The 22,353-nt window shown below is 50.1% G+C and overlaps 8 protein-coding genes across 8 annotated transcripts; 3 read left to right on the forward strand and 5 right to left on the reverse strand.

The window, feature by feature from the left end:
• Nucleotides 1–1,566: 1,566 nt before the first annotated feature.
• Nucleotides 1,567–2,392, reverse strand: MIND_00091800 (uncharacterized protein; the record flags this gene model as incomplete). Its single annotated transcript, XM_037357872.1, has 5 exons — nucleotides 1,567–1,626; nucleotides 1,684–1,827; nucleotides 1,878–1,967; nucleotides 2,018–2,119; nucleotides 2,171–2,392. 5 exons carry the CDS (start codon nucleotides 2,390–2,392, stop codon nucleotides 1,567–1,569), a joined length of 618 nt encoding a protein of 205 aa, XP_037225782.1.
• A 430-nt stretch (nucleotides 2,393–2,822) lies between these two features.
• Nucleotides 2,823–5,047, reverse strand: MIND_00091900 (Arrestin-C domain-containing protein; the record flags this gene model as incomplete). The annotated part of the gene is made up of 4 exons (XM_037357873.1): nucleotides 2,823–3,658; nucleotides 3,705–4,629; nucleotides 4,674–4,850; nucleotides 4,904–5,047. 4 exons carry the CDS (start codon nucleotides 5,045–5,047, stop codon nucleotides 2,823–2,825), a joined length of 2,082 nt encoding a protein of 693 aa, XP_037225783.1.
• A 622-nt stretch (nucleotides 5,048–5,669) lies between these two features.
• MIND_00092000 (Sphinganine-1-phosphate aldolase) lies at nucleotides 5,670–7,806 on the reverse strand (the record flags this gene model as incomplete). Its single annotated transcript, XM_037357874.1, has 10 exons — nucleotides 5,670–5,752; nucleotides 5,804–5,909; nucleotides 5,961–6,246; nucleotides 6,297–6,424; nucleotides 6,475–6,708; nucleotides 6,755–6,773; nucleotides 6,828–6,953; nucleotides 7,003–7,255; nucleotides 7,311–7,554; nucleotides 7,606–7,806. The coding sequence occupies 10 exons, from the start codon at nucleotides 7,804–7,806 to the stop codon at nucleotides 5,670–5,672; spliced, it is 1,680 nt and encodes a 559-aa protein (XP_037225784.1).
• An 84-nt stretch (nucleotides 7,807–7,890) lies between these two features.
• Nucleotides 7,891–8,450, forward strand: MIND_00092100 (Prefoldin subunit 4; the record flags this gene model as incomplete). Its single annotated transcript, XM_037357875.1, has 4 exons — nucleotides 7,891–7,908; nucleotides 7,959–8,004; nucleotides 8,060–8,210; nucleotides 8,261–8,450. The coding sequence occupies 4 exons, from the start codon at nucleotides 7,891–7,893 to the stop codon at nucleotides 8,448–8,450; spliced, it is 405 nt and encodes a 134-aa protein (XP_037225785.1).
• Nucleotides 8,451–8,669: 219 nt separating this feature from the next.
• MIND_00092200 (Muskelin-N domain-containing protein) lies at nucleotides 8,670–11,590 on the reverse strand (the record flags this gene model as incomplete). The annotated part of the gene is made up of 9 exons (XM_037357876.1): nucleotides 8,670–9,165; nucleotides 9,213–9,566; nucleotides 9,614–9,821; nucleotides 9,872–9,927; nucleotides 9,972–10,138; nucleotides 10,180–10,860; nucleotides 10,908–11,007; nucleotides 11,056–11,261; nucleotides 11,414–11,590. 9 exons carry the CDS (start codon nucleotides 11,588–11,590, stop codon nucleotides 8,670–8,672), a joined length of 2,445 nt encoding a protein of 814 aa, XP_037225786.1.
• A 337-nt stretch (nucleotides 11,591–11,927) lies between these two features.
• On the reverse strand, nucleotides 11,928–14,174 carry MIND_00092300 (uncharacterized protein; the record flags this gene model as incomplete). The annotated part of the gene is made up of 4 exons (XM_037357877.1): nucleotides 11,928–12,009; nucleotides 12,059–12,769; nucleotides 12,820–13,817; nucleotides 13,866–14,174. 4 exons carry the CDS (start codon nucleotides 14,172–14,174, stop codon nucleotides 11,928–11,930), a joined length of 2,100 nt encoding a protein of 699 aa, XP_037225787.1.
• Nucleotides 14,175–16,284: 2,110 nt separating this feature from the next.
• On the forward strand, nucleotides 16,285–17,860 carry MIND_00092400 (Branched-chain-amino-acid aminotransferase; the record flags this gene model as incomplete). The annotated part of the gene is made up of 7 exons (XM_037357878.1): nucleotides 16,285–16,320; nucleotides 16,365–16,439; nucleotides 16,492–16,592; nucleotides 16,643–16,685; nucleotides 16,736–16,828; nucleotides 16,874–16,997; nucleotides 17,046–17,860. 7 exons carry the CDS (start codon nucleotides 16,285–16,287, stop codon nucleotides 17,858–17,860), a joined length of 1,287 nt encoding a protein of 428 aa, XP_037225788.1.
• Nucleotides 17,861–18,484: 624 nt separating this feature from the next.
• Nucleotides 18,485–19,867, forward strand: MIND_00092500 (uncharacterized protein; the record flags this gene model as incomplete). The annotated part of the gene is made up of 8 exons (XM_037357879.1): nucleotides 18,485–18,535; nucleotides 18,587–18,738; nucleotides 18,793–18,887; nucleotides 18,934–18,989; nucleotides 19,033–19,110; nucleotides 19,159–19,204; nucleotides 19,255–19,325; nucleotides 19,373–19,867. The coding sequence occupies 8 exons, from the start codon at nucleotides 18,485–18,487 to the stop codon at nucleotides 19,865–19,867; spliced, it is 1,044 nt and encodes a 347-aa protein (XP_037225789.1).
• Nucleotides 19,868–22,353: the final 2,486 nt, after the last annotated feature.

Below are 22,353 nucleotides of genomic sequence, written 5' to 3' on the forward strand. Positions count from 1 at the left end.
ATGTCTTCGTCGCTGTACAGGAGTCGAGCGCTAACGGGGGTCTTAGCTATTGATACCACCCATTGCACTGTTTACCTACCTTCAAAGCAACGGGAGGGGACGGGACACATTCGTGTACTGTTGACCTTGCCACGCATCTCCGACAGGGTGAGTCCCCCTCACACGCTGTATGTGCAGCCCTACACAAAATGCAAGCGTTCGCCATCAGAGCCCGGTAAGAAGTAGAAAAAGGTAGAGTTGATAACCCACGTGACGCCAAATTCTGTCACAGGTGATACCGTCACGGTTCTCACACCTCCAATTATTCTCCACTTCCTCCGTTTCACAGTACACTCCACCTTATTTAAACCTTCGCTGGGTGAAACACGTCGCAGAATAACATCACCTTTTCTACGGGACATTGGCCCTACGACGCAACAAAGAGGAATCTAAGAAGACAACCAATAGTCGCAAACCACTCAAGCACCAGGGGTGAAAACTATGCGACCGTTGCTACGGGACCGCTCATTTCCCACCTCCTTTGTCGCCGCCTGAGTGTTGCCTTTTCTTTGACCAACAGTATTGGAGCACCCTCCCTTCGATCGGTACCGGCGCACCACTTCATTTGCGGCTAAAAACCAGGCCTTGATAATTTTTGTTAGGCAAGGCAATTCCTCCAACACACACGGAGACAAACTGTGTTCCACACTCGGCCCCCAAGACTTGGAGTATCCTGCCGGTACATTGTCAGCTCGCATCTCAATAGTGCCCCGGCCTCCACTACGGCGCAATCCAAAGGAGCAAACGGGACGTCTGTGTCAAGATGACGGCGCTCAGAAGGAGTGAACCAAATGCTGCTGCTCTGTCAGGGATTTAAGTTACTGAACTCGAGTAAACCCTGCAACAGACTGCGAACTCACCAACGACGTGTTGGAATCGATGTACACCAGTATTTTGTCCGCACGCTCAATATAATCTAACTGTACACAGGAATGGACTTGTAGAGGTGTCTGATACGGAGTTAGGAAAGGTATTCAACATGAGGATAGCACTTGCGTGTACGGAATTCCTCCACGTGCGTTGCACGTCAGCTAAGAACAGGGCCGTGCGACGGAAACCGCCTCCAAACGGACCAGATGGAGGTCCCATCAACAGCATCTAGATGACAGTGTCAGTAAAGAAAACCTTCTCAATGGGAGCACGTACGAAACCCTTGTCCTCGGTTGTGAAAACAGCCTCCACTTTACCGAAAAATGACAACGAGTACGGTTTTTGTACGTCGCCGCCTTCCATCATGATGCGTCGAACTTGAATCCCCTCAGGAGTAACACTGGGAATACTCTCGAGACACAACAACTTTTCCTCTCGTTCGAACAAGGGGTTTCTGTTTTCGAGGAAGGAAGCCATACTGCTCTCGCAACTCTCGCAACGAGTCTTCTTAAATGGTTGACGTTTTCGGTTTCCCTCCTTTCCCCTTGCCCCACCCAACCCGAGTAGGAGATTCTACGTCATGTTCAAAAGTTGCATACAAAAACTAACGCAAAACAAAGGAGCAAACGACCGGGAATCAAACAAAGGACGCGTCATCTACAGAGGAGCCCCGGAAGAGTACACGTGGCGTACAACTAACGCCCGGAGAACCCAGCTCTATCGAATCAATGTTCAAAACTTTATACAATAATTCCTGACAAACATATAACTCACTGTTTCCCATAGCTCCCCGTCGTAAAGTGGCTGATCTTCACGAGCAATAAGAGCCTCTACATGAATAAGCGCTCCGGGTTCCAAAATCGGGCAGTCCGCCTCTGCTAGTGGTACGTGACGGGACCGATTCAAGTCTAATTTGGTCTAAAAGACGTATGGTTAGTAGTCTTCCAATACACTGACACTGTTCAAACCTTGAGAGTCTTGTCACCGTACTCCACGAGGATGCGACCCGAAGACCGTCCAGAAGCTTGAACAAAACACCGACGAATTGAGAACGGCGACTGCAATGGACAAAGTTGCTTGAATATGACCGACATTTTACGCTACTCACTCGGATACCGCGCGTCGTCCCACCGGTGAGTTGGGCTAGAGCATTAAGGGTAGATTGGAATGAATCCCCGTGAATACCGTCAGGCCGCGAAAGAATAAGAACCTGCACGGTATGAACAACGCCGCAAAATGTCTGAAGAAAGAAAAAACCCACTTTTTGTCCGTGTACACCCGAATAAGGGTCATCACTTATAACTCTCAAAGAACCAATTAACTTGAGGCAGAATCTGCCTGTGGTATTGGCGGCTATGTCTTTAACAAGCCGAACCTCTGTCGAGCCTCGTTGCATTCGTGTGCTGTCGTCCACTTGTAAAACGATGGTCTCGTTTTGCATGTATGGAGGGAGGGGCACGCCGTAAGTAAGAGCGGGTTCCATAGTCGATGACTTAATTTAACACAAATGTTTCCTTCGTTTAAAAGAAGTTGCATGGTCCACAACGGTGTTTTCCGGTGATCTAAAGCAATCCCGAAATTGGCGGCACACTCAAATCGCACTTAGTCTCTTTGCCCGGTGTTCATAACTCGCAATACGCCTCGTAACAACTTCACTTGGGTCAGCAGATTTTATACCTCAAAGCACAGCCTATACCCACTCTCCTGTTCACACGACAAAGCAAGGTCTACGGATTCGGCGTCTACGCCGAAGACCCCTAGTACAACTACAAAATGCAAATGCTACACGAACAGTCATTACTCGATATATACCTTTTTGTTTGTTGTTGTTTGAGGCCAAGGGAAAAGTCTAGATACGTCTATAGATAAAATGCAAAGTCTATGTAGGAGTGAATGCGAATAAGGCGCAAATGTTAGTGAGCAGGCATGACTGGCGCTCCGTGGTTGCTGGCGATATGCCCTACGTGTCGCTCTGCCTCCTCGTAAGAGGGTAAGCCCTGTAAACTGGACAGTGGCTGGACGCCGCCGAGAAATCCACGTGCCGCGACGGAGTAGTTGGGTACCTCCGTATATGCACGTAGCAGGAGTGATGAATTGGTGGGTGTGGTTGATTCGGGAGCAGCCGGGGGTCGAGAACCATTCGAGCGCGTGGGGTTCCGGTTATGTGAGTTATCGTTCAACGAATTCAGATTTGAGGTAGAGCGGGAGCCGATACCAGGCCAATGAGGATGTGCGGAGGCGGGCTTCATGGAGACGCTGAAAAGCGCATGAAGATTGCGACTGGCGTTGCTACTATGGACGTATGTTTCGTTTGCCATCAACGCATCAGATGTCAAGTGATGACGTTCAGGACTGGGAGCACGACTGGGCCGTCGACTAGGCCTAGCACTGGGAGGTCGGCTCCGCTCGTTATCTGGCAACGGAGGAAATTCTGTTGGCGGAGAGCTTGTCTGAACAGACAGCAAAAGCTCGGAATTTATCCACTCAAGAGGAGTGGAATCGCCAGGTGCATGAGGAAGATGTGAGAGTGACTGAGGATGCATGGGGGTCGCATGGCCAGAACGGGAGACAAGTGCACTTGGAGTTTGCAATCCGCTTGCTGGGGGCGTATGACCAGGGCTGGCGGCCATGAACGGATTCGTGACCCGAACCGTGACAGCCTCGGGAAGATACATATTTGCAACACGGTCACGAACATGGGCCTTGTAGCTGGGCAGCTCTATCTCCTCTTCGTCGTCTGGGGGGCGTTCTGGCCCTCCCAACAAAAAGCCGCCTGGTCGCAGAGGTATGAGCACGAGCGTCTTTCAACAATCGGCGGTCAAGAAGATGTAGAGGAAGTGAACAGCGAAGCTCGGAAGTGTGTCCGTCAGGGTTGATGATTAGAATACTCCATCGCAAGCGGTGGGAAACGCTGATAGGTTCCAGCGGATGTGTAGGCGTGACCGAGGCGGGGATCTGGAGGGTTATGAAAGTGACCACATCGTCTTGGCCTTGCTCCACTTCCAGCGTCTCGGGTTGTGTCGATGGTCCAGCTTCGGGTTGGGCATTCGAAGAGGGGAAATATCCGCCACTCGCGGTCTGTAGGGGAGGAGTGTTGCTTGATGGAGAGGCACTCGGAGCGGAAGGAGTACCCATCGTCCATCTGGGCCGGTCAACAACTTCTACAGCCTTCCCCCCAATGATATCATGTTTGACCGACGCGACAATTCTCGTTGTTTCTTGAACTGTGTTTCTTGCATATATTTTTGTCTGCTCGTGAATGGCGCTCGCAACACTGACAACTCCGACGCCTTTGACGAGCGGACTGAACTTGACGAGGGCGGTCAACGTGTCTGTAGCTGCCCAGGCCTTGTGTGGAATCATGATCGAGTACATCAGTTTATCTGGCCACGTATTTTCGATTTCGAGGGTCTGCTGATATTCGAGTGCCTCTGCAGAAAAGGCACGCAGGATTTGAACCGCCCGGGTAGTCTGAAGGTTAGAGTTTACGAGCCCCGGTCGAACTGCATGTGCGCGAAGCTTATAGGCTACTGAGGCGCCGCCGAATACCCCAGTGGTTATGCTTGAAGGTAGGGAGCCCCCGATTTGGAGTTGAAACGGGAAATAGTGGCGGCCCGCTTTGAGGGTATGGCTGTGCTTGCGTTCTCCCTCGAGGAACGACCAGTCATGGTTGCATATCACATAGGTCGCCACAGAGTGCATCGAGCTGTCATTGTTTATCTTTGAGACCAATCCTTTGTGATAGGGGAACAAACAACACGCACGAGTCGTGGGGAGGGGGGAGGCAACCGCGCCTTGCCGCGAAACTGCAGAGTTATCTCCTTGATGGGTGTGGACTCGGCGAGGTTTAAGACAACATGGCCAGTCAGCCGAGCGGGCTCGACATCGTTGCCTGTTCCTTTGAGGTAGACAACATCGTTGTCAAGACGAATCTCCAGAAACTAGCAGGCTTGGCAGTCAGCAAGAAGAGCCAGCGAGAGAGGGAACCACACACAGGCCGCTCTTTCATGGTTTCAGCGTCGGCAAATGCGGGTCGATGGTGAGAGTCGGTAGAAACCCCAGAGTGGCCATCTTGCGGTATTTGTGGGTGGCTACTATTGGTAGGAGAAGGTGGCCTAGAAGTTAAAGAGAATGTCATAATGGGGCTGCCAACTGGCAGTGGCTGGGTTGTAACAAGCCGGAATTAGGTGATCCCAGCACAATTAGCTTGGCCGGGTCAGAGCGTCACAGGCTGCTTTCTGCGGAATGGAAGTAGGGTGGATTGGGTGCAGGGAAGTTCTGGTGGGCGTGAGTCGGTTGTCGGGGGTGGAAGCGAAAAGGAAACGAAGGAGGGTCGCGACTACATACATAATGATGAGGCGGTTCAAAGTCGCGCCGGCCCACGGAGAACAAGATAACGACACCAAATAGGCGCGATCCGGACCGATAGCAACCTCTTGTTGCATTTGTTTGTTCGGTCCTAGCTGGTTATCTACAGATGTCTGGTCTGTAGCGTGTTTAGACCATCGTTGTTGCAGGAGATGAACAAGAAACTCCGAAGCACGTGCAAACTGCGTATGTAATCAACAGCACTTCCGGAAATCTCCCGAGCTTCTGTTCTGCATTTTTGCTAGATACTTTTTCGTCCAAACAAATTCCCAGATAAGCAGAAACCTCGTATAGCCCCATACTCTTTCCTCAACATCTTTTGGGCGATAAATTCTGCCACATTCCTCACAATGGGTATAAGTTTGTGTTTGTACGTGGGAAAACAAGTCCGATTATGCCTTATACATAGCATCGACATACGCAGAAGCCAACTGCGTAACCATCGCTGGCCCAACAGCACTTGATTTGCCCAATCCTGGCAGTTGTGGTCAGCTTAATCGAGTAACAAAAGATTGCTTCAGCTTACCATACACACGCACCATCGTGCCCTGCCCTGATGGTTGAAGCTTCGCTTCACGGATCGAATCTTTCAAGTCCGCGATGAACTCTTCCTCCTTACCCACAGTCAGCCGCTAAAACTTCGCGTCAGTCACGTCTCCTGCTCGCCTTTAAAAAGAACTAACAGTGCAGGCGATATGCACAGCCGGAGGGTTGCTCAGGGCGTTCAAATGCCATCCACGCTGCGACATCTTGTCGCCGACCTCAAGCACATCCACTTTGGGATGCTTCGATCCAAAAGCGATGAGTGATGCGGGCGGGGACCCTAGAATGTAGAGTTCGGGAATGGAAGAGACAATACGGTCAGCGATGGTTCGTGCGCATGTCACGATTGAGCGACATGACTCCAAGTAGCCATCCGACCCCATATACTGCATGGCGGCCCACGTTCCGGCGAGCAAAGCTCCAGGTCTATGAAAGTTTGTTTAGAATCGAAGAACAATATTGACTGCAGAGCAGACCGTGAGCCAGACAGGCTGGGGCTAGCATAAACCCCACCCGCCCAGTCGGGGGACACATAGTATTGATGACGGCGCAATTCAGCGTCTCGGTACATGATGACTGAAGTGCCCTTTGGCGAGAACCCATACTGGAGAATGTCGTCAGCCACCATCAAAAACAGAGATAAGATAAAAGGACCTTGTGGGTGTCGCAGCTGATCGCAGTAACACCAGGAACCCTGAAGTCGCATGGATAGAGCTTATATTTTCCGTTAGAGCCCTCTGACAATCCAGTCTTTTCGAGGTAGGGTATAATGAAGCTGCCAAGGCAGCTGTCGACGTGCAGACCGAGCTTGTATTTAACGGCTAGCTTGCCCAGAGCTTCAATGTCGTCTTGATTTCCATCAGGGAAGTTGACTGTTGAACCGACAAGCTGCAAAGCGTGAGGATAGTTCCATTGCGACTGTCTTTTGCCTCACCATAATGGTATTGGCGTTGCTGGAAGCGATGAGTGAGAAAAGTCACAAGGAGAAGAGTTGGTAAAATGCGTACATTGCTCGCTTAACCGCTTTGATGTCCACTTTGCGCGTGTAGGAATCGACAGGAATTGTGTGCACCTTGATTTTGAGGTAGGCAGCTCCTTTGTCAAAGGCAGCATGGGCAGACGACGGTATAATCCTTTGCTCCGACATTGAGACAGCTTGGAAACAAAACAAACACAACACACATCTCAGGTTCGGCGATGCCCTTGACAGCGCGAGCCCAGTCTCGGTGGGTTTTGACGGACATGATGATAGACTCGGTTCCGCCAGATGTCATGGTACCAGCGCCGTTCGGACCGTTATATAACTGAAGCGTCTGTGCGACAATTTCTGCCTCCATCTTGCGGACAGCAGGGAAGACGTCTGGATGTAACGGATTCGAAACAGCATATTTAGCGTAGGCGGCAACAATGACGCGCTCCAAGTCCTCTCCTCCGTCTATAAATTTGTCTATCAGACAACCAAACAACGGAAGGAAAGAAAGAGAACATACGGTACACTGCTCCAGAAATCTTTCCCTGCCTCCAGTTGGTCGCATGGCTCATTTCGTCATCCATCTTGTCCATTTCCGCCAGAATCCATTCCAAGGATTTGCCCTCTTTTGGTAGGGAGAGATGCCGAGTGACATCCGGACCTTTTGGCACCAATCGATTCTCGATGTCCAGTTTCGCCTGACCCATCTCCAACGCAACCTTAGCTTTCATCTTGGGCAGGCGCAAAACTAAGAGCAAGACTTGCTACAATATAATTAACTTTATAAGAAATAAGCTTGCGGGTAATTCACGAACCTGAGTGATCCATCTATAGAATTCCCGGACCGAAGCAAGGACTCCCCGCGCGCGAAGATGGCGCTGTGACTTGAGCGCGTACCGCGAGACGACGTACAAGAAAAGGAGGGACTTGAGCGCCTCGTACGCCCGAGTTGCCCGGCCAACGTCCATGGTGGCAAGAAAGAAAAGTGAATGTGGGGAATCACATGGAGGCATCATTTGCCGGTCACGTTTTAACCTGACTTTCACGGTCCACTCGGCCCTTCGTAGACAAACGGCCTCTGACGCGTACCTGAACCAACTATGAACAGTCTCCGAATGGTATAGTACCAAGTCCATCAACCTCAAAACTTCTTATCGCTCTGATCCAGCTTGATCACGACGAGGAGAATGACGAGGCTGAGGAAGTTACCTGGGGTCCGTACTTCTTATTTTTTTTTTCGCCGCTTTCAGATAACAAAGTACCTCAAAGAGGACCAGCAACGCATAAACACCTTCTCGAAACTCAATACGCGTCTCCAAAGCATGAAGGACAAACTAGTTGAGCTCGAACACGAAAAAGACGCGCTCAAAGACCTGTCTGAGGAGTTTGAGATGATATTGGACGAAGATGAACCCGTTCTGTTGCGTATTTGCCTTTTCTTCCTCTCCGCTGTAATTGACTGCAGCCCAGCTACAAAATTGGCGAGACATTCATCCATATGCCCTTGCCCCGCGCCCGTAAACGCCTTGAAACTGACAAATCGGAGGTCGAAGCACAGGTTGACACGCTCACCAGCTCTGTGAAGGCTTGCGAGGGAGAGATGCAGCAGCTCAAAGTCATTTTGTATGGAAAATTCAAATCTGCTATCAATTTAGATTGATTGGAGTCGTTTGAGCACCTTCAAGAACCGTCTTCTCTAATCTAGCTACCCGTTGAAGGATCGAGAAGTGCTAGTGTGGGCACAAAGTAAAGCACGATAAGGCAAGACGACAATAGTTCCTCAACACCTCAATAATTCCTGTTACTTAGTTGGGTCAGTGACAAGTAAATGATTGCGGCTACAAGATACAGCAAGACACACAAAAAGGAAGCAACTGGACTAGATCATCAAATTATCCAATGCATTGACCAAGCTCCCAGTAGGCTGCTTTGCGTCCTCCGAGATGAATCCCAACAACGCCTCAAACAATAGATTCCGCTGTTGGAATCGTGCCGTTGACACTGCAATGGCCCCGTTCTTCGTCTCCTCGGGGTCATCCGAGTCCTTGACGAGTTGGACATCGAATGGCAGCATCTTTGCGACTGGCGCAGGAGGCTCAAGCACAGGCTCCGTCGTCATTTCACTGTCCTCCGGGGTGTTGGGTCGTGACCGTTTTTTCGGCGGCGAATCTTCATGTTCAGAAGTTGCCAGAGGTGTTTTCAAGTGCGGATGGGTCGTGGATATAACTGGCGATGGTGGTGTTACAAGATAGGCCATGAGTCGTCGATAGTCAGCATTCTCCTCCGCGTCGTGCTGGTCCACAACAGGAAGGACATTGTTCCGCAAGAATCGCAGGGCTTTGGCGTGTGAACCGTCCTCGCACATTTCGCGGAATCTAGCGATTTATCAGTTGCTTTGCTGCCGAGAAAAGGAAATCCATACTGCTGTTTGCGAACTTGCATAGTCGCCCTGCGGACTATTTCTTCAGGAGACATTCGTGTCAGAGACATTTGCCAAAAATCGTCCAAACGCCGATCACGATCAATTTCTTCTGGTGTCGCACTGTCGTTACCAGCTTTCAGCCCGCCATTCCCACCGTGCAGATAAATAGTTCGCGTTGTTGGATGGTACACAACCTGATGTGCAAATCGCGGCACAGGTTCTTCGAGCGCCACACCATTAGAGGTGGTCACAGTCGGGATCAAATCCCACTTCCCTGGCGGTGGATTATACCGAAACACACGGTTTGGGGAGGTCGTTGGGATCTTCAAGTCATCGGGGTCCAGTCCAGAGAATCTATATTCCGTTGTCAGTTACTGAGGAAAAATAGGTCTAGCACGAACACATAAATCTCCTGAAGCTTGGGGTCAATCACTCCTCTGACAGTAAACGACGCTTCGTGCCCATAGTCCCGCTGCAAGTCTGAAAACAACTGTCGTGTCGACTTGGTCGTCAAATCATAAGAATACATGTCGAAATGTGAGGTGTCCTTCATCCTGCCACCAAAGATGTACAACATATGCGTTTGCTCATCGAGAACCATTGCATGCCCTTGGGAACTTAAGCACGTGAACAACAGTTAAAAAGTCGAGCTTCAATACCATGTCGGGCGGGAATAATTGTTCCACTGAACGCCGTTGTGAGTTTTGGGTCGTTTCTGCGGCTATTGAGCTTCTTGCTAGAATTACATAAGCAACCCACTGTAAAAGTTGCCATTGAGCTGTTGCAACATTATAGCTGTACAGTCCAGCATATTTTGTGTTCGCCCAGTCGTTGTCGATGACGCGACCACCATACATATACAAGACTTGAGCTTCTGAATCCATGGCCATTTGGTGATCATAGACCAGTGGCGGTGACCCTCGAGTCTGGAAATAACTCAACAAGGGGATAGAGGAAGAAAACAGACGATATCTACAGGAGGGTCGGGAGACAAGAACTCCCATTGCTCGGCCAATGGCCCGCGGGTATGGTACCGGTAAAGTTCGCAGCCAGGAACTGGTCGGGGAGGGTCTGTCGGAACAGGGGCAGTCGCGGAGGAGATGGCTTGTGCGTCTGCATCATTCAGACGACCTAGCATATAGATAGCGCCAGTCTTGACATCAAACACCATTTTATGGCAGGACCGCGCATTTGGGGCATTCGGGACACGTTCTCTGCTTGTCGAATAACTGAGCACGCGCCATTTATCTGCCTTGATGTCGTAGGCCCAAAAGTCGTCCAGACTGGTCGACCCGTTCCACCCTCCGAAGAGGTAAACAACATCTTCAACAGGGTCAATACACATAGCATGCCCTCCACGCTCTGAAGGCCGATCTCCGTTGGGGTCAGTACCCATCAACCTGTTCCAAACAGCACGACATTGATTCGAGTTGCGGTATTCGTCGAATAAATCCGTCTGAGAAATGCGGCCTAAAACTTCTTCTGCTTTTGCCCAGTCGCCCTTCAGAACCAAATTTGCGTGGAGCTCTGTGACAAGTGGATGCTCAACCTGCAACCCACATCGAGAGAGGATTGCATTATACGGTGTGAGAAAACGGTGTTGACGGAGATGTTTGAGAACGTAACGCATGGCCGACGTTTCGCGAGACTGATCTTGTTCGGTGAATGCCTCGAGGCAAGACAACGATAACGCACCTGCTCATATTTGAGTCTGACTTGCTCTACAAACACGTCGTCTTTGATTCCCTTGAGAGCAACGTGCCAAACGGAAACATGGAAGCTATTTCCATGAGAGCTAGAGCCACCATAAGTCAACGATTGGGACAGTTCGAACGAGACCCACCTAAGCGGCATAATCTTAAGAAATCGGCAGGGTGTCAAAGTTCCCTCGAGGTTCACGTGCCGCAAGTCAAAGGTCTCTGCGTTTGCATCGTTCTTGAGTTGGGAATGGAGGACTTCGGTTAATGTGTCTTCAGAAGATCCTACGAGGACCTTAAAGTCCTTCATGTTGCATGGATGAGCTGAAGGATTAGAATTTAGTGTATAAACCTAGTATGACGCACCACTAGAAAACTAGGCGAACGATTCTAAGACGGGTTTCAAGATAGCGCGACAAACACATACTTTTCCGAATGTTATAGATTCTTCGACGACTTTTCAGACCGTCATTTTCCGAAAATTGAAGAGGGCACTCAACGGACGACAGCTAACGACTCCAATCGCAATAAAAGCCACTGAGCAAGACCAGATTCGGGCGGCCCACCACTCCATCGACTAGCCTGCTCTTGCGGGTTGTCGACGAGGATGTTTTCAGCGCGATACGGTCCACTATGTGGCGTACTCGCAGCAACGGTGTATGCCAGAGGGACGGTCGCCATCGAGGCGAAAGACAAGAAATCGGCTCTTCACGTGACGGTGAAGGAAACAAATTGAGAGAGGAATATAGTTGTTGTTGTTAGAGGCCGTGTACTACAAACTTGGTGGTTCTGTACAGTGCTACACGATAAGAAACTAGCGATGACACTAAGCGACGACGACGAAAGCATGCAAAAGAAGCAAAGAAAAAAGAAAATAAGATTCAGGAGAAAGAGTAAACAAGATTGAAAAGGAAAAAGAACATGTAGCAAGTACCGAACCAGACCATATATTGCCCTAGGTTTCCAATAGTTGCAGCAAAAAGGAAAGAAAGGAAAAGGAGAGTAGAGTTGACTCGGCTTATGAAAATACAGGTGGTGGCCTCGGAGCAGCTGCTTCCCGTGGAGGTTTGACTGAGAAGGTGGCCGTCAGAGCGATGTGGCTAGATTCTCGAGTTAGAGAAGAAGAGGGCTGGAGCGATAGAAACGTACTCTGAAGGAAAGTGGGTGTTGGGGAAACCCACTGTCTTGTCCAAATACGCTTTGTCAATTTCACCTACAACCGAGTTTAAAACAAGGTTGGCGGTCGAATACCAGATATAGTCAAGGACTCCGCGGAAGCCTGGTGTGTAATTTGTCATGGCCAAGATTTCTTCCTGAACACCACCTGAACCGATTGTCGTGTAGGCGCTCTTCAAGCCAAGCTTATGCCTAAGACCATCCGAGGTGTAGTTGCCGTAAGTATGGGACAGGAAATCGGGGTGATTGGCGTTTAGTGAGCCTGAGGAGATGAATTCATAGACACCAGAGGAGGGCATGCTGTTGAAGTCGCCGCAGAACACAACAGGGATTTTTGCGCCATCTGAATATGTCGGTGGGGGTGGGGGTGGCTCCATATCAAGAACACCGGGTGTGACTGGTGGTCGCGGGGGGTACTTGGCAAAAGCATTCGCGATCTTCTCAACCTCCTCCAAAAGTAACGCGGTTTGGACGAGCTTGACGTCCGAATAGGCGGCATCCCAGTGCAAATGGGTGTTGGACACAATAGTCCTTGTGCCAGTCTCAATATCTTCCAACAAACAGACGATAGCAATATGGTCACGACCAAGTACTCGGTTGAACATGGCATCCGTTTTCTTGAAGTCGTGTCGTTGCATGGCGATGGCGTTGAACTCTATATGATGGTTTTCGACTAGTTGGTATCTAGACAAAAATCAGCATTCTCACTCATTAAAGATCTCTCAAGTACGAACCGATCCTTCTTGTAGAAAATGGCACATCCATCGACTGCTCGTCGGTCGGCTTCGCTCATCATCCGATATCGAGACTTAGCACCATAGACTCCGTCGTAACCTAGTTCCCGCAACTGCTTGGAGAAGAACTCTTCGTACTGCCCAATGTCGACTTCTTGGAGACAGATTATGTCCGCTTGGCTTGAAGTCACCTCTTCCATGATCCGGGCCCTACGATAGTCCCAGGCCAGAGCCCAAGCCGGGGTATAACCATACATCTTGGTCGTTGCAGCGCGCTCACAAAGAATGTTGAAGCAAATGACCTTCAACATCTCCGCGTCAGGTTCAGTTGGATTGATCTCGACAATGGGTCGTGGCGGAGGCGGCGTTGGCATTGGAGATGAGTCGCGAAGATATGCGATTAGTACGGGGGTTCCGTCTTTCTGCAACATTGCCTTCAGTTGAGCATCAAAGGGATTACCCTCAATGCCCAGCATCCTCAGGCGATGTAGCATCCCAAATTCATAAGGAATAGTTGTCAAAAGATTGTCAAAGAGAAACAGTTCCTTGAGACTGGTTATCATTCCTATTTCAGGTGGGAGCGAGGATAGCCCATTGCCAGAAAGATCGAGAAGTTCGAGATGACGCAACTTGGAGATTTCCCCAGGAATCACGCTGAGTGCGTTGTGATTGAGGAAGAGGCATTGGAGGAAGTTGAACGCGAACAATCCTGATGTTGGTGGTATTGTTTTGAGCCCAACGCCGCCCATATCAAGCCGATGCCAAGTGCTGTCCGGTGGCTTCGACATTGTCGGCCTGTCCTCATTCTCGGTTGAAGGAGCGACGGTGGAGGAGGGATGGTTTAGTGCGTTTGCTAAAGCCAAGGATGGAGACGGTGGCGTGTCGTCTTCTGGGGGCTTGTTTGGATTCGTGATCGTAATAGCAGACTTCGTTACGCCCCTCGCTGCTATCGCACTCGCCCTTGCACGGTGATGGGGGGACCGTGTGCCTCGCACAGACTTGGAATCGGTTAGAAGAAAGAGAAAGAAAGAACAAAGAAGACGTACCTCGTACTTCATCAGCTGCTCCGACCAATGCGGGGTTATAGGCTGAGCAGCCGGCGACTGTTGCTGGAGATTTGGCGGCGATGGGAAGTGGCCGAGGGAGTTTTGGTGGTGGTGGTGAGGGATTGGGGCCATATGAGGGTGTTGGAGAAGTCCTCCATTGGTGTAAATGGTGTAGCCTGGCGAAGTAGGGGGCGCTTGGGCCTGTGGGTTAACACCGACACCGAGATGCTGTCGATTCCATGGATTAACGTTCTGGTCATGGTGCGCTGGCAGCTTCTGCGACATTCCAGGCGACTGTGGGTAGTACATTGCATACTATGCTCGCAACTGGGCGAGCAGCCAATATGAGAGTTGGATTTCGTTGGCTATGAACAACAGCGAGTGATATCTGGTCGAGAGTGTAAGCGAACAAGGCAGGGAGGTGGTCGATTTAACCTTGAAACCAAAGGTCCAAGTCGACTGATGAGTTCTAGCCACGCACAATGATATGTACAATGCTGTCAGAGAACAACAAAAGTGGCTTTCGAACTATCGTCCGAGGTGAAGGAGCGGCCACACAACACAAAGGAAATTGAAAGGGAGGAGAGCAAACAGCGTCGGTCGTGACGCGGACCGTGACACAGCCTCTTTCTCTGCAACTCCGACGCAACTAATTTGACAGTCCAAATCCAGGCCAGCAGGATAGATTGAAGACTACACCGTGTCGAAGACAACAAATGCATATGACAATGTTACCTCAATCGCCTCATGATATGATGTACTTCGTCGACAGAAAAGCACTTGCACAAAAAAAGCGTCTCTGAAACTAGGCTCAGCTCGTATTCTCGAAGTCACGTAACTGTTTAACGACTATAGGAAACCTGAAACTGGCCCGTTTTTTTGTCTCGTCATCGTTCGCCTGCAACCCGATACCAAAACTGCTGGGACCTGAACAAGTATGAGAGATCTACGTCGTCAGTGGTGATTTCCCTGTTGAAGCGGAGCGTTGCATTGGGGGTGATAGCTTTGGTATGACGTTCCGAATCGGTTTCGCACTTGTTCGCGGAAGTTGAGAGTCGCAAGTCAACCGTTCGAAATTCGAATATGCGACACAAATGATGTAAGCAAGCTGACGTTTCCCAGACACCGCAAGGTGTATCATATCCTGGCGCATCGCCAAGAAATTGGAACAATCGAGGCGTTTTTGTGATCCTGAAGCGGGACTTACAACTCTGGAGTTGGAGCTCGGACAAGGAAGGAGTGAAGTGTGTGTTGGGTACATGTGTTGTCAACAAACCCGTGTTTTATGGCATACACTTGTTGACGATAGAGTCAGTTTTGTTGGAATCTGTTGATACCAGTGCGACTACGCACGAGGGAGGCGGCAATGAGAAGATCAGCAACCAATGCGCGAGCCAGTACAACGCTAGTTAGTTTGAACAGCATTCTCAGATCCTTGAATATCTGGAAGGCTCGGACCTGTACACCTGAAATAATTCAACGAGTCGTAGACCACTGGCAAAAGACTCGGTGGGTCCAAATGAGAAAAGAACGATAGCAGCGGTGAGGACTAGACTCACTATAAGAACTATCAACTCTTTGTTCGTCTCAAATCATGATGTTGCGACTCACATATCCAGACACGATGAGTGTAAAAGTTTGACATGGTAGGTAGCAGGTCAAAATTCGTAGACATACTATTAAACATGCGTGGTAGCCTAAAGTTAAAACTCCACGGCGCAAAGACCTATGGTGTATGGGTCATCCAGTAGTTAGCCCGAGTCAATGCCCATCGTTGCCTCTTGGATTAGTGAAGTTGGTAATGAGCGAGGCGTATAGTGCATGGCCGACAGAAATCAGCTGAAGATCCTGTGCAACGGGTTATTCCAGACAATTCATACCGGTGTCCAAAGGCAGATAAAGCTGGAGCTGCGCCCTTTAAAAGAGCCCCAATGCGTGAGAGAGAGAGAGAGAGAACCGCAGGCCTAGAGCTTATCGAACAGAAAAAGCCCCAGCAGCAGTCTTGAAAGCGCGAAGCGAAGCTATCATCCTGTGGAGAAATAACAGGTTCATCAACCAGGAAAATAAGCAATGGGGTTGGTGCAGCGAGTAAAAGCGGCTTGTTTCCCGAGTTCCAGAATAAACGTATACTGGCTCGTTGGGGAACGCAACTTGAACAGAAACAGAACAGGCTGATCAGCGAACCACATTTTGATCACAAATTTGATCCACCACTGAACGTCGACGACTAGCCGAAAGCTGCGGAGAGCAACATTTCAGGCCCCAGGCGCCGCCCATAGTACTCTGGGGAAATGACTCGCTCTAATGAGTCATTTCTATCTCGCCGCGGCCAGAAATTTTTTCTCCAAGTATAAAATGTCACTTACCTTCGTTCTCTCCGTACCCCACCCACTTCTTTGCTAGTCAAGCATTTTGAGCCATGAACGGCAATGCACACCCCATTGCGCCTCTCGACGTGCGTCCTTTCCTCTGTGTATAATGCTTGCTAACTTCTTCCAGGCGTCCTTACTCAAAATCACCCATGTGGAGACCTTGAAGCCAGTCCCAACGCCCGGAACATATGGATTTGGAGATGTTGGTTGGATGCTCTGGTCTTATTATCACACTAACACGCCTGATTCTCCAGATTAAAACGGACTACATGTTGGTTATGGAGTACACTGCAGGATCTGGCTGGTCAGCGCCAGAAATCAAGCCCTATGGACCACTAGCGCTTGACCCCGCGAGGTTGGTGGTTATTTTAGAGATATTCGATGGCCCAATGACGGCTTTTGCAGCAACTGCTTACAATACTGCACTAATGTCTTTGAGGGGATGAAGGTGCGTGCTTTCTGCAATCCCTCTATCATACGACATGAAGACTTATCTAGGCATTCATTGGGCCCGACGGAAAGGCGCGAATGTTTCGCGCTGACCAAAATATGACGAGACTTGTCTCGTCTGCGGAAAGGATGGGGTTGCCGGTGTGTTACATGTTCCCCAACGGAATGGTCGCTGATCTTTTCTAGACCTTCGACCCCGACGCACTTCTCAAATGCATTACAGCGCTCGTCAGCATCGAAAGAAGGTGGATACCTGCAGAAAATGGCCATAGTCTTTACATTCGGCCGACAATGATCGGCACCAAAGCCTGTTTGTCCTTATCAGCTTGTTCCTTCGTCGTGTCCTAACCTGAAGCAGCGATTCGTGTGGGCAAGTCAGACTCAGCGTTGCTATATACCCTCGTCACACCCGTTGGCCCCTACTTTCCGATCTCCCCTGCGATCCCCCACCCAACGCTTGCTGGCGTTTCCCTTCTTGCCATTTCAGAGCATGTGCGGTCGTGGCCTGGCGGTACTGGCGGATACAAACTCGGCTTGAACTACTCGCCTGGCTTTGTCCCACAGACCCTTGCCGCGCAGGAGGGCTATGATCAAGTATTATGGTGTTTGGATGTTGGAAAAAAACCGGAGGAAGGCGCGGTCATCAGTGAGGCCGGTGCCATGAACTTTTTCGCTGTTTTGGCGAACGAGGGCTCAGATGGTGGAATCACCATTGTTACGCCTCCGTTGGATGGAACGATCCTCCCTGGGATCACGCGGGACTCAGCGCTACAACTGCTGAGAGCCCATGCCGACTCGTTATCAACATCCTCCACATCACCGTTTTCCTCCCCACTCCATTCCGGCTCCGGCCCGATCTCCGTAATCGAGCGACCACTTTCTTTGTCAGAACTTGCCCAAGCTGCCCAGGCCGGCCGTCTGCTTGAATGCTTTGGCACAGGTACCGCCGTTCTCGTCGTTGCCATTGAGCGCATTGGGTATTACCCTTTGTCCAAGACAACTGCCGTGCCCATCGATTCTGAACACACAGAGAACACACCCAAGATCACGGATATCGTCATGAAGGGTGGCTTGAAGGGCCTGGGTCAGGTCGGAAAGGCACTGTATGAGAAGCTGGGTGCCTTGAAGGATGGGAGCGAAGAATGGAATGGGTGGAACGTCGTATGCGAATAAATAAACAGCAGCATCGTCGATGTTTCTCCTCGAGCTATCTTGAATCCCAGTTCCCGACTCAAATACCAGATGACCTTCGATACTCAAAAATGCTCATGAGGTTCAGCTCGTTAAACCATCCTTTCCTCGCCCTACACGTGACTTCCAATCATTTCTTGAACAACATACATTTGTGCATCATGGTCCCTGATCTGTATGCCGATTGCCCCTCGTTTCGGGTCCGCAGTGGCGATTCCTTTGCACTCCGAGTTGTCCGCGACATGTCTCCATCCCACTGGCAATCCATCAAGCCACTTGGAAAAGCCCGGAAAAGCGGAAGCTGAAACAAATTATCGGAAACAAGTCAGGGCATTCCAAGGGGGACCCGTATTCTGAAGAGCATCTTAGTCGGATTTTTATGTTCCTCTGTCGACGCGCTTTGTGTTTCGTTCTCTTCTGTTATTGCTGGCGACCCGCGCAGATGACGATGACTTGTTCATGCATAAACTTGGCGCTACCAGTGACCCCTTAACGAGTTCGCATAGGCTGAGCTATCTTCAACAATGCCCTAAGTTACGAATGGCCCTGTACCACGATAACCTTAAATTCAAGGGCAGCAATGCATTTTCTTCACCCCGCTCAACAATGTCCCAGCCGTCTCCTACCAGTATCGTCACTTATGTTTTGGGCGCTTGGGTCAGTGGTACGTCAACTTGCAATTGCTAGGCCAACCTTTCGCGCACTCAGGACCTGGCCATCGGCGGGGATCTTCTCCTTCAAGGCGTGCTCTTCGCCCAAACAGCGCACTATTTTGCTCTCTATCATTCTGATCTGCTCGCCCTTCGCATGTTCGTTCTCGGTCTCTTGTTTTTTACAACGCTCAAGTCAATGCAAATGATGTATGCATCCGCCGTTCTCGGTTATTCTGCATCGCTGACCCAGGACTGGCGTAGTGCTATTCTATGGACTCAGAATGTCACCCACTTCACTGACATTCGTGCGGCGGGTATGATGTTCACGGCCAACTGGCTCGAGGAGGTCAACATAGGTATAGTTGGGTCTCATTCGCCCCAATGTTCTTCAAATATCCTTAGGATTTGGCGCTTTTATCGCATTCTACATTCAGACCTTTATGTGTCAGCGTCTTTGGGTGAAGATCTTCCCACTATTCAACATTTTCTGATCTTCACCAGGCCCTCTGTAAAAACCCCTACATCGTCCTAGCCTTGATGGCCACTTTCACCTTCGCAGTGATCGCAGCATTGATAGCGGTACCCGTCTTGTCCATATGTTAATCGATATAGCTCAATGCTACGCAGGTCGGCTTCACATTCAACGACAGGCTTATGGCGAGATCTGCATGGAGTGCGTCTGTCTCCCATTTGCCACTGGCTCTATCAATGTGTTTTTGGTAGTAACGGTCCACTTTGGGGTCGTTGTCGGCGGGGACATCCTGCTTTGCAGCGCAATGGTCTTCTTTCTCCTGGTATGCTGACGTATGCAGCGCGAGTGTGTGAAACTAATCTGAACAAGAAACACTCGAAACAAGTTTTACCTCAAACTGCAGGCATATTGAACGCGATCCTCAAATTGACCATCCAGAGCGCGATGCCTGGCGCGATTTGTGCCATGCTCACGCTCGTCACCTCGCAAGTCGGAGAAAAAGCCAATCCAGCAAAGCCGTCGACGATGATATCAATCATTACATCCAACCTACTGCCCAAGTTCTATGCTCTGAGCGCAATGTGTACTTTGAATTCACGGCGCACCATACTGCTCTCCCGCTTGAGTGACCAAAATACGAGTAGCAACGAGGGCCAGAGCGGGGGAAGGAGGACTGGTGGTGCACGTGCTGTAGAGCTCGGGGATTTCGGGAAGGTTAACCATATCCAAGTTCGGACGCAGGTGCAAACCACACATCACATAGACAACGAGGCAAGAGTATTCACTCATTCCCATGACCTTAAGGGCCAGGGGATGGAGGAAGAGGGTACCGAGTCTGGCTCGACAAAGAATAGCCTACCCTAACGCTGCAAGGTTTATGGAGATGTCATATTTAGCACAATTCGAAATGCAGTTATTGGGGATGCTCATGTTCCAGATCCGGCTAAAGTCAACACCTGCTGGCTGACGAAGGACACACAGGATATATTCCAAGCTACAGAGTCCCACGCCAACCCCAGGCTTATCATGTCTTGCTAGACGACACCAACGACAGGCGACAACCAGCTCTCCCAGTCTGCCTCGTTCTTGGGATCGCCCGTCACCTTGAGTGAGCGGAGCAGAACTTTGTATGTTCCCTTCGGGATAACAGTCCCATTGGCAAACGTGTTGGTCATGACGACCGTGTTATCGAGAAGGTCAATCTAGATAGTCAACTTAGCGACACGAAACGAACAGAGGATGAAATGGTTCTTACGTCGTCGTTGCGGGTGAGCCAATCGAGTTCCAATAGCGGACCAAGGATGGGGACTTTAGCAAAGGTGCCTCCGCCATGTTTCTGCGAGAACGAGATGAGCGATCGCGAGGTCAATGTAGGCTTGAATGTCGTCGCAGCATCAACAAGGTCAAGTCGAAAGCTTGGCGTTCCAAATAGTTGGCGCCAAAGAAGGGTGGGCGCATCACCACCAGTGAGAGTATAATTAACAGGGCCGTCTTGAACGTTGCCTTGAGCGTCAAGAGCGATGGGCAGTTTGGCTCCGAAGACAATATCAGTATTGTCGATCACTGCGGCATCTTTCAAAGAAGCTGCAACACCAAGATAGGTGGCGTGAACAGTCTCGTTGCCGCTGGTTACGAAGATATAGCCAGAGTAGACGGGCAGTGACGCCGCATCGAGTTTGGGCGGTTTGATTGTGGCCACGACCTCGTGCGACTGGCCAGGGAACAGCGTAAACTTGGCGGCGTTGAACGACACACTAGCTGCTGATGTTGAGATTGGCACCGGGAAATCCACAGCAAAACCATCCTAAACATGATATATCAACCCCAGTACTTGTCCTATAACGACAAAATGCTCACTGAATCCAGAGTCAATGCTGTTCCGGCTGGAATGTGACGGAGAGTATATGTTTTGACCTTCTTGTCGATATTGGTGACAGTAAACTTTTGCCTATCTGACATGAACGAAATCAGATAAGATAAAGAAATACATACGGTCCGGCGAAGTGAGCGGTGTCATTGAGCAACAGTTCGCCTTTTGAGAGTAGGGTTTTTGTGAAGAGGGCATTGAACACCTGTACAAGACCGGCACCCTGCTGAGTGGCAGGTTGGAGCGGATCACCGTCCGTCTTGCTAGAAGGGATTGTAGCAGCAGTCGACTCGAATAAAGTGCGAGCAGTCAGCCCTACAAGAGGAGACTTGCCCTTGACCGAAAACAGAAGGGCAGAGCTTCCAGCAAGGAAAGGTGTTGCCATTGAAGTGCCAGAGAGAAGAGCCCAGCTACCCTGGTTGACTGGGAAGGTTGACAGAATGTTGCCGCCTGGCGCAGCAACCGCCGGCTTGAAGAACATGTCGTTTGTTGGGCCAAACGTGGAGAATGAGGATACGAGACCACCAGTGGGATCTTCAAAGTTGACCGTAGCGCCGTTCTGAGGGAAGGAAACCGAGATTTGGGCCCCGGCAGCCAGTTGTTCAGCAAGCTAAAGAACAACAAAAAAATTAGACTTTGCCTGAAAATTGAAGTAGACACGTACGAAAACACCGTCTTGAGCTTGGATTAGAACAGCAGTGAAGGTTCCGACATTGATGGCGGCAAATCCGTTACCGTTGCTAGAGACCTTGCGTCAGCCAGGTCGATCGGATGGTAAGAAATGTCTCAACTCGTAGATAAGTGCGGTTTTTGCGCCAAAAGCAGCAATATTGGTCAATTTGGTAACGAATGTGCATGTTCCACGACGGACGAGAACCACAAACTTGCTCAAATCGGGCGTGCTGGCTGGGAGGGGGTTGCAAGCATCGTCGACAACAGTCGGATCTTTAGAAGTCGCAAAAAGCGGCAATGTCCCTTGCACTGGTATGGGGAAAGTCTGGTCTGCAATGAGCGTCGAAAGTTACTTATGATGGTTCATCACTAACGGCGTAGTAGGTGATGGGGTCGTGTGTAACCCCAGTCACGTCGAGCGATTGCAGTGGGATGACAACATTGTCAACTGAGGCAACAGAGATGGCGTTGATGCCATTTGCAGGACCGGATGTGAACCAAGAGCCAGACGCACCCTATATAATGTTTGAATTGTAACTCGGACCACGAACCTCTTCAACTGACCTCATTGCCAGCAGCAACAGTAACAATCTTGCCAGTGGCGGCTATTCTTGACGAAACAACTGAGCCAGTGCCTTCTGTCCACCCATCGGTTCCACCCAGACTCATTGTCAGAATGTCCGCGCCATCCTGTACACCTCGGAGCAGTGCATCAACGATTACTAAAGCTCTTTTAAGTAAGATGTTCCTCGTTCTGACCGGAATACCCTACCATCATCATTGACAGAACCTTCACAACCAAAAATACTAC

The sequence above is a fragment of the Mycena indigotica genome (genome assembly GCF_014461135.1).
Source record: "Mycena indigotica strain 171206Taipei chromosome Unknown Mind.scaff0001, whole genome shotgun sequence".
NCBI classification, from domain to species: domain Eukaryota; kingdom Fungi; phylum Basidiomycota; class Agaricomycetes; order Agaricales; family Mycenaceae; genus Mycena; species Mycena indigotica.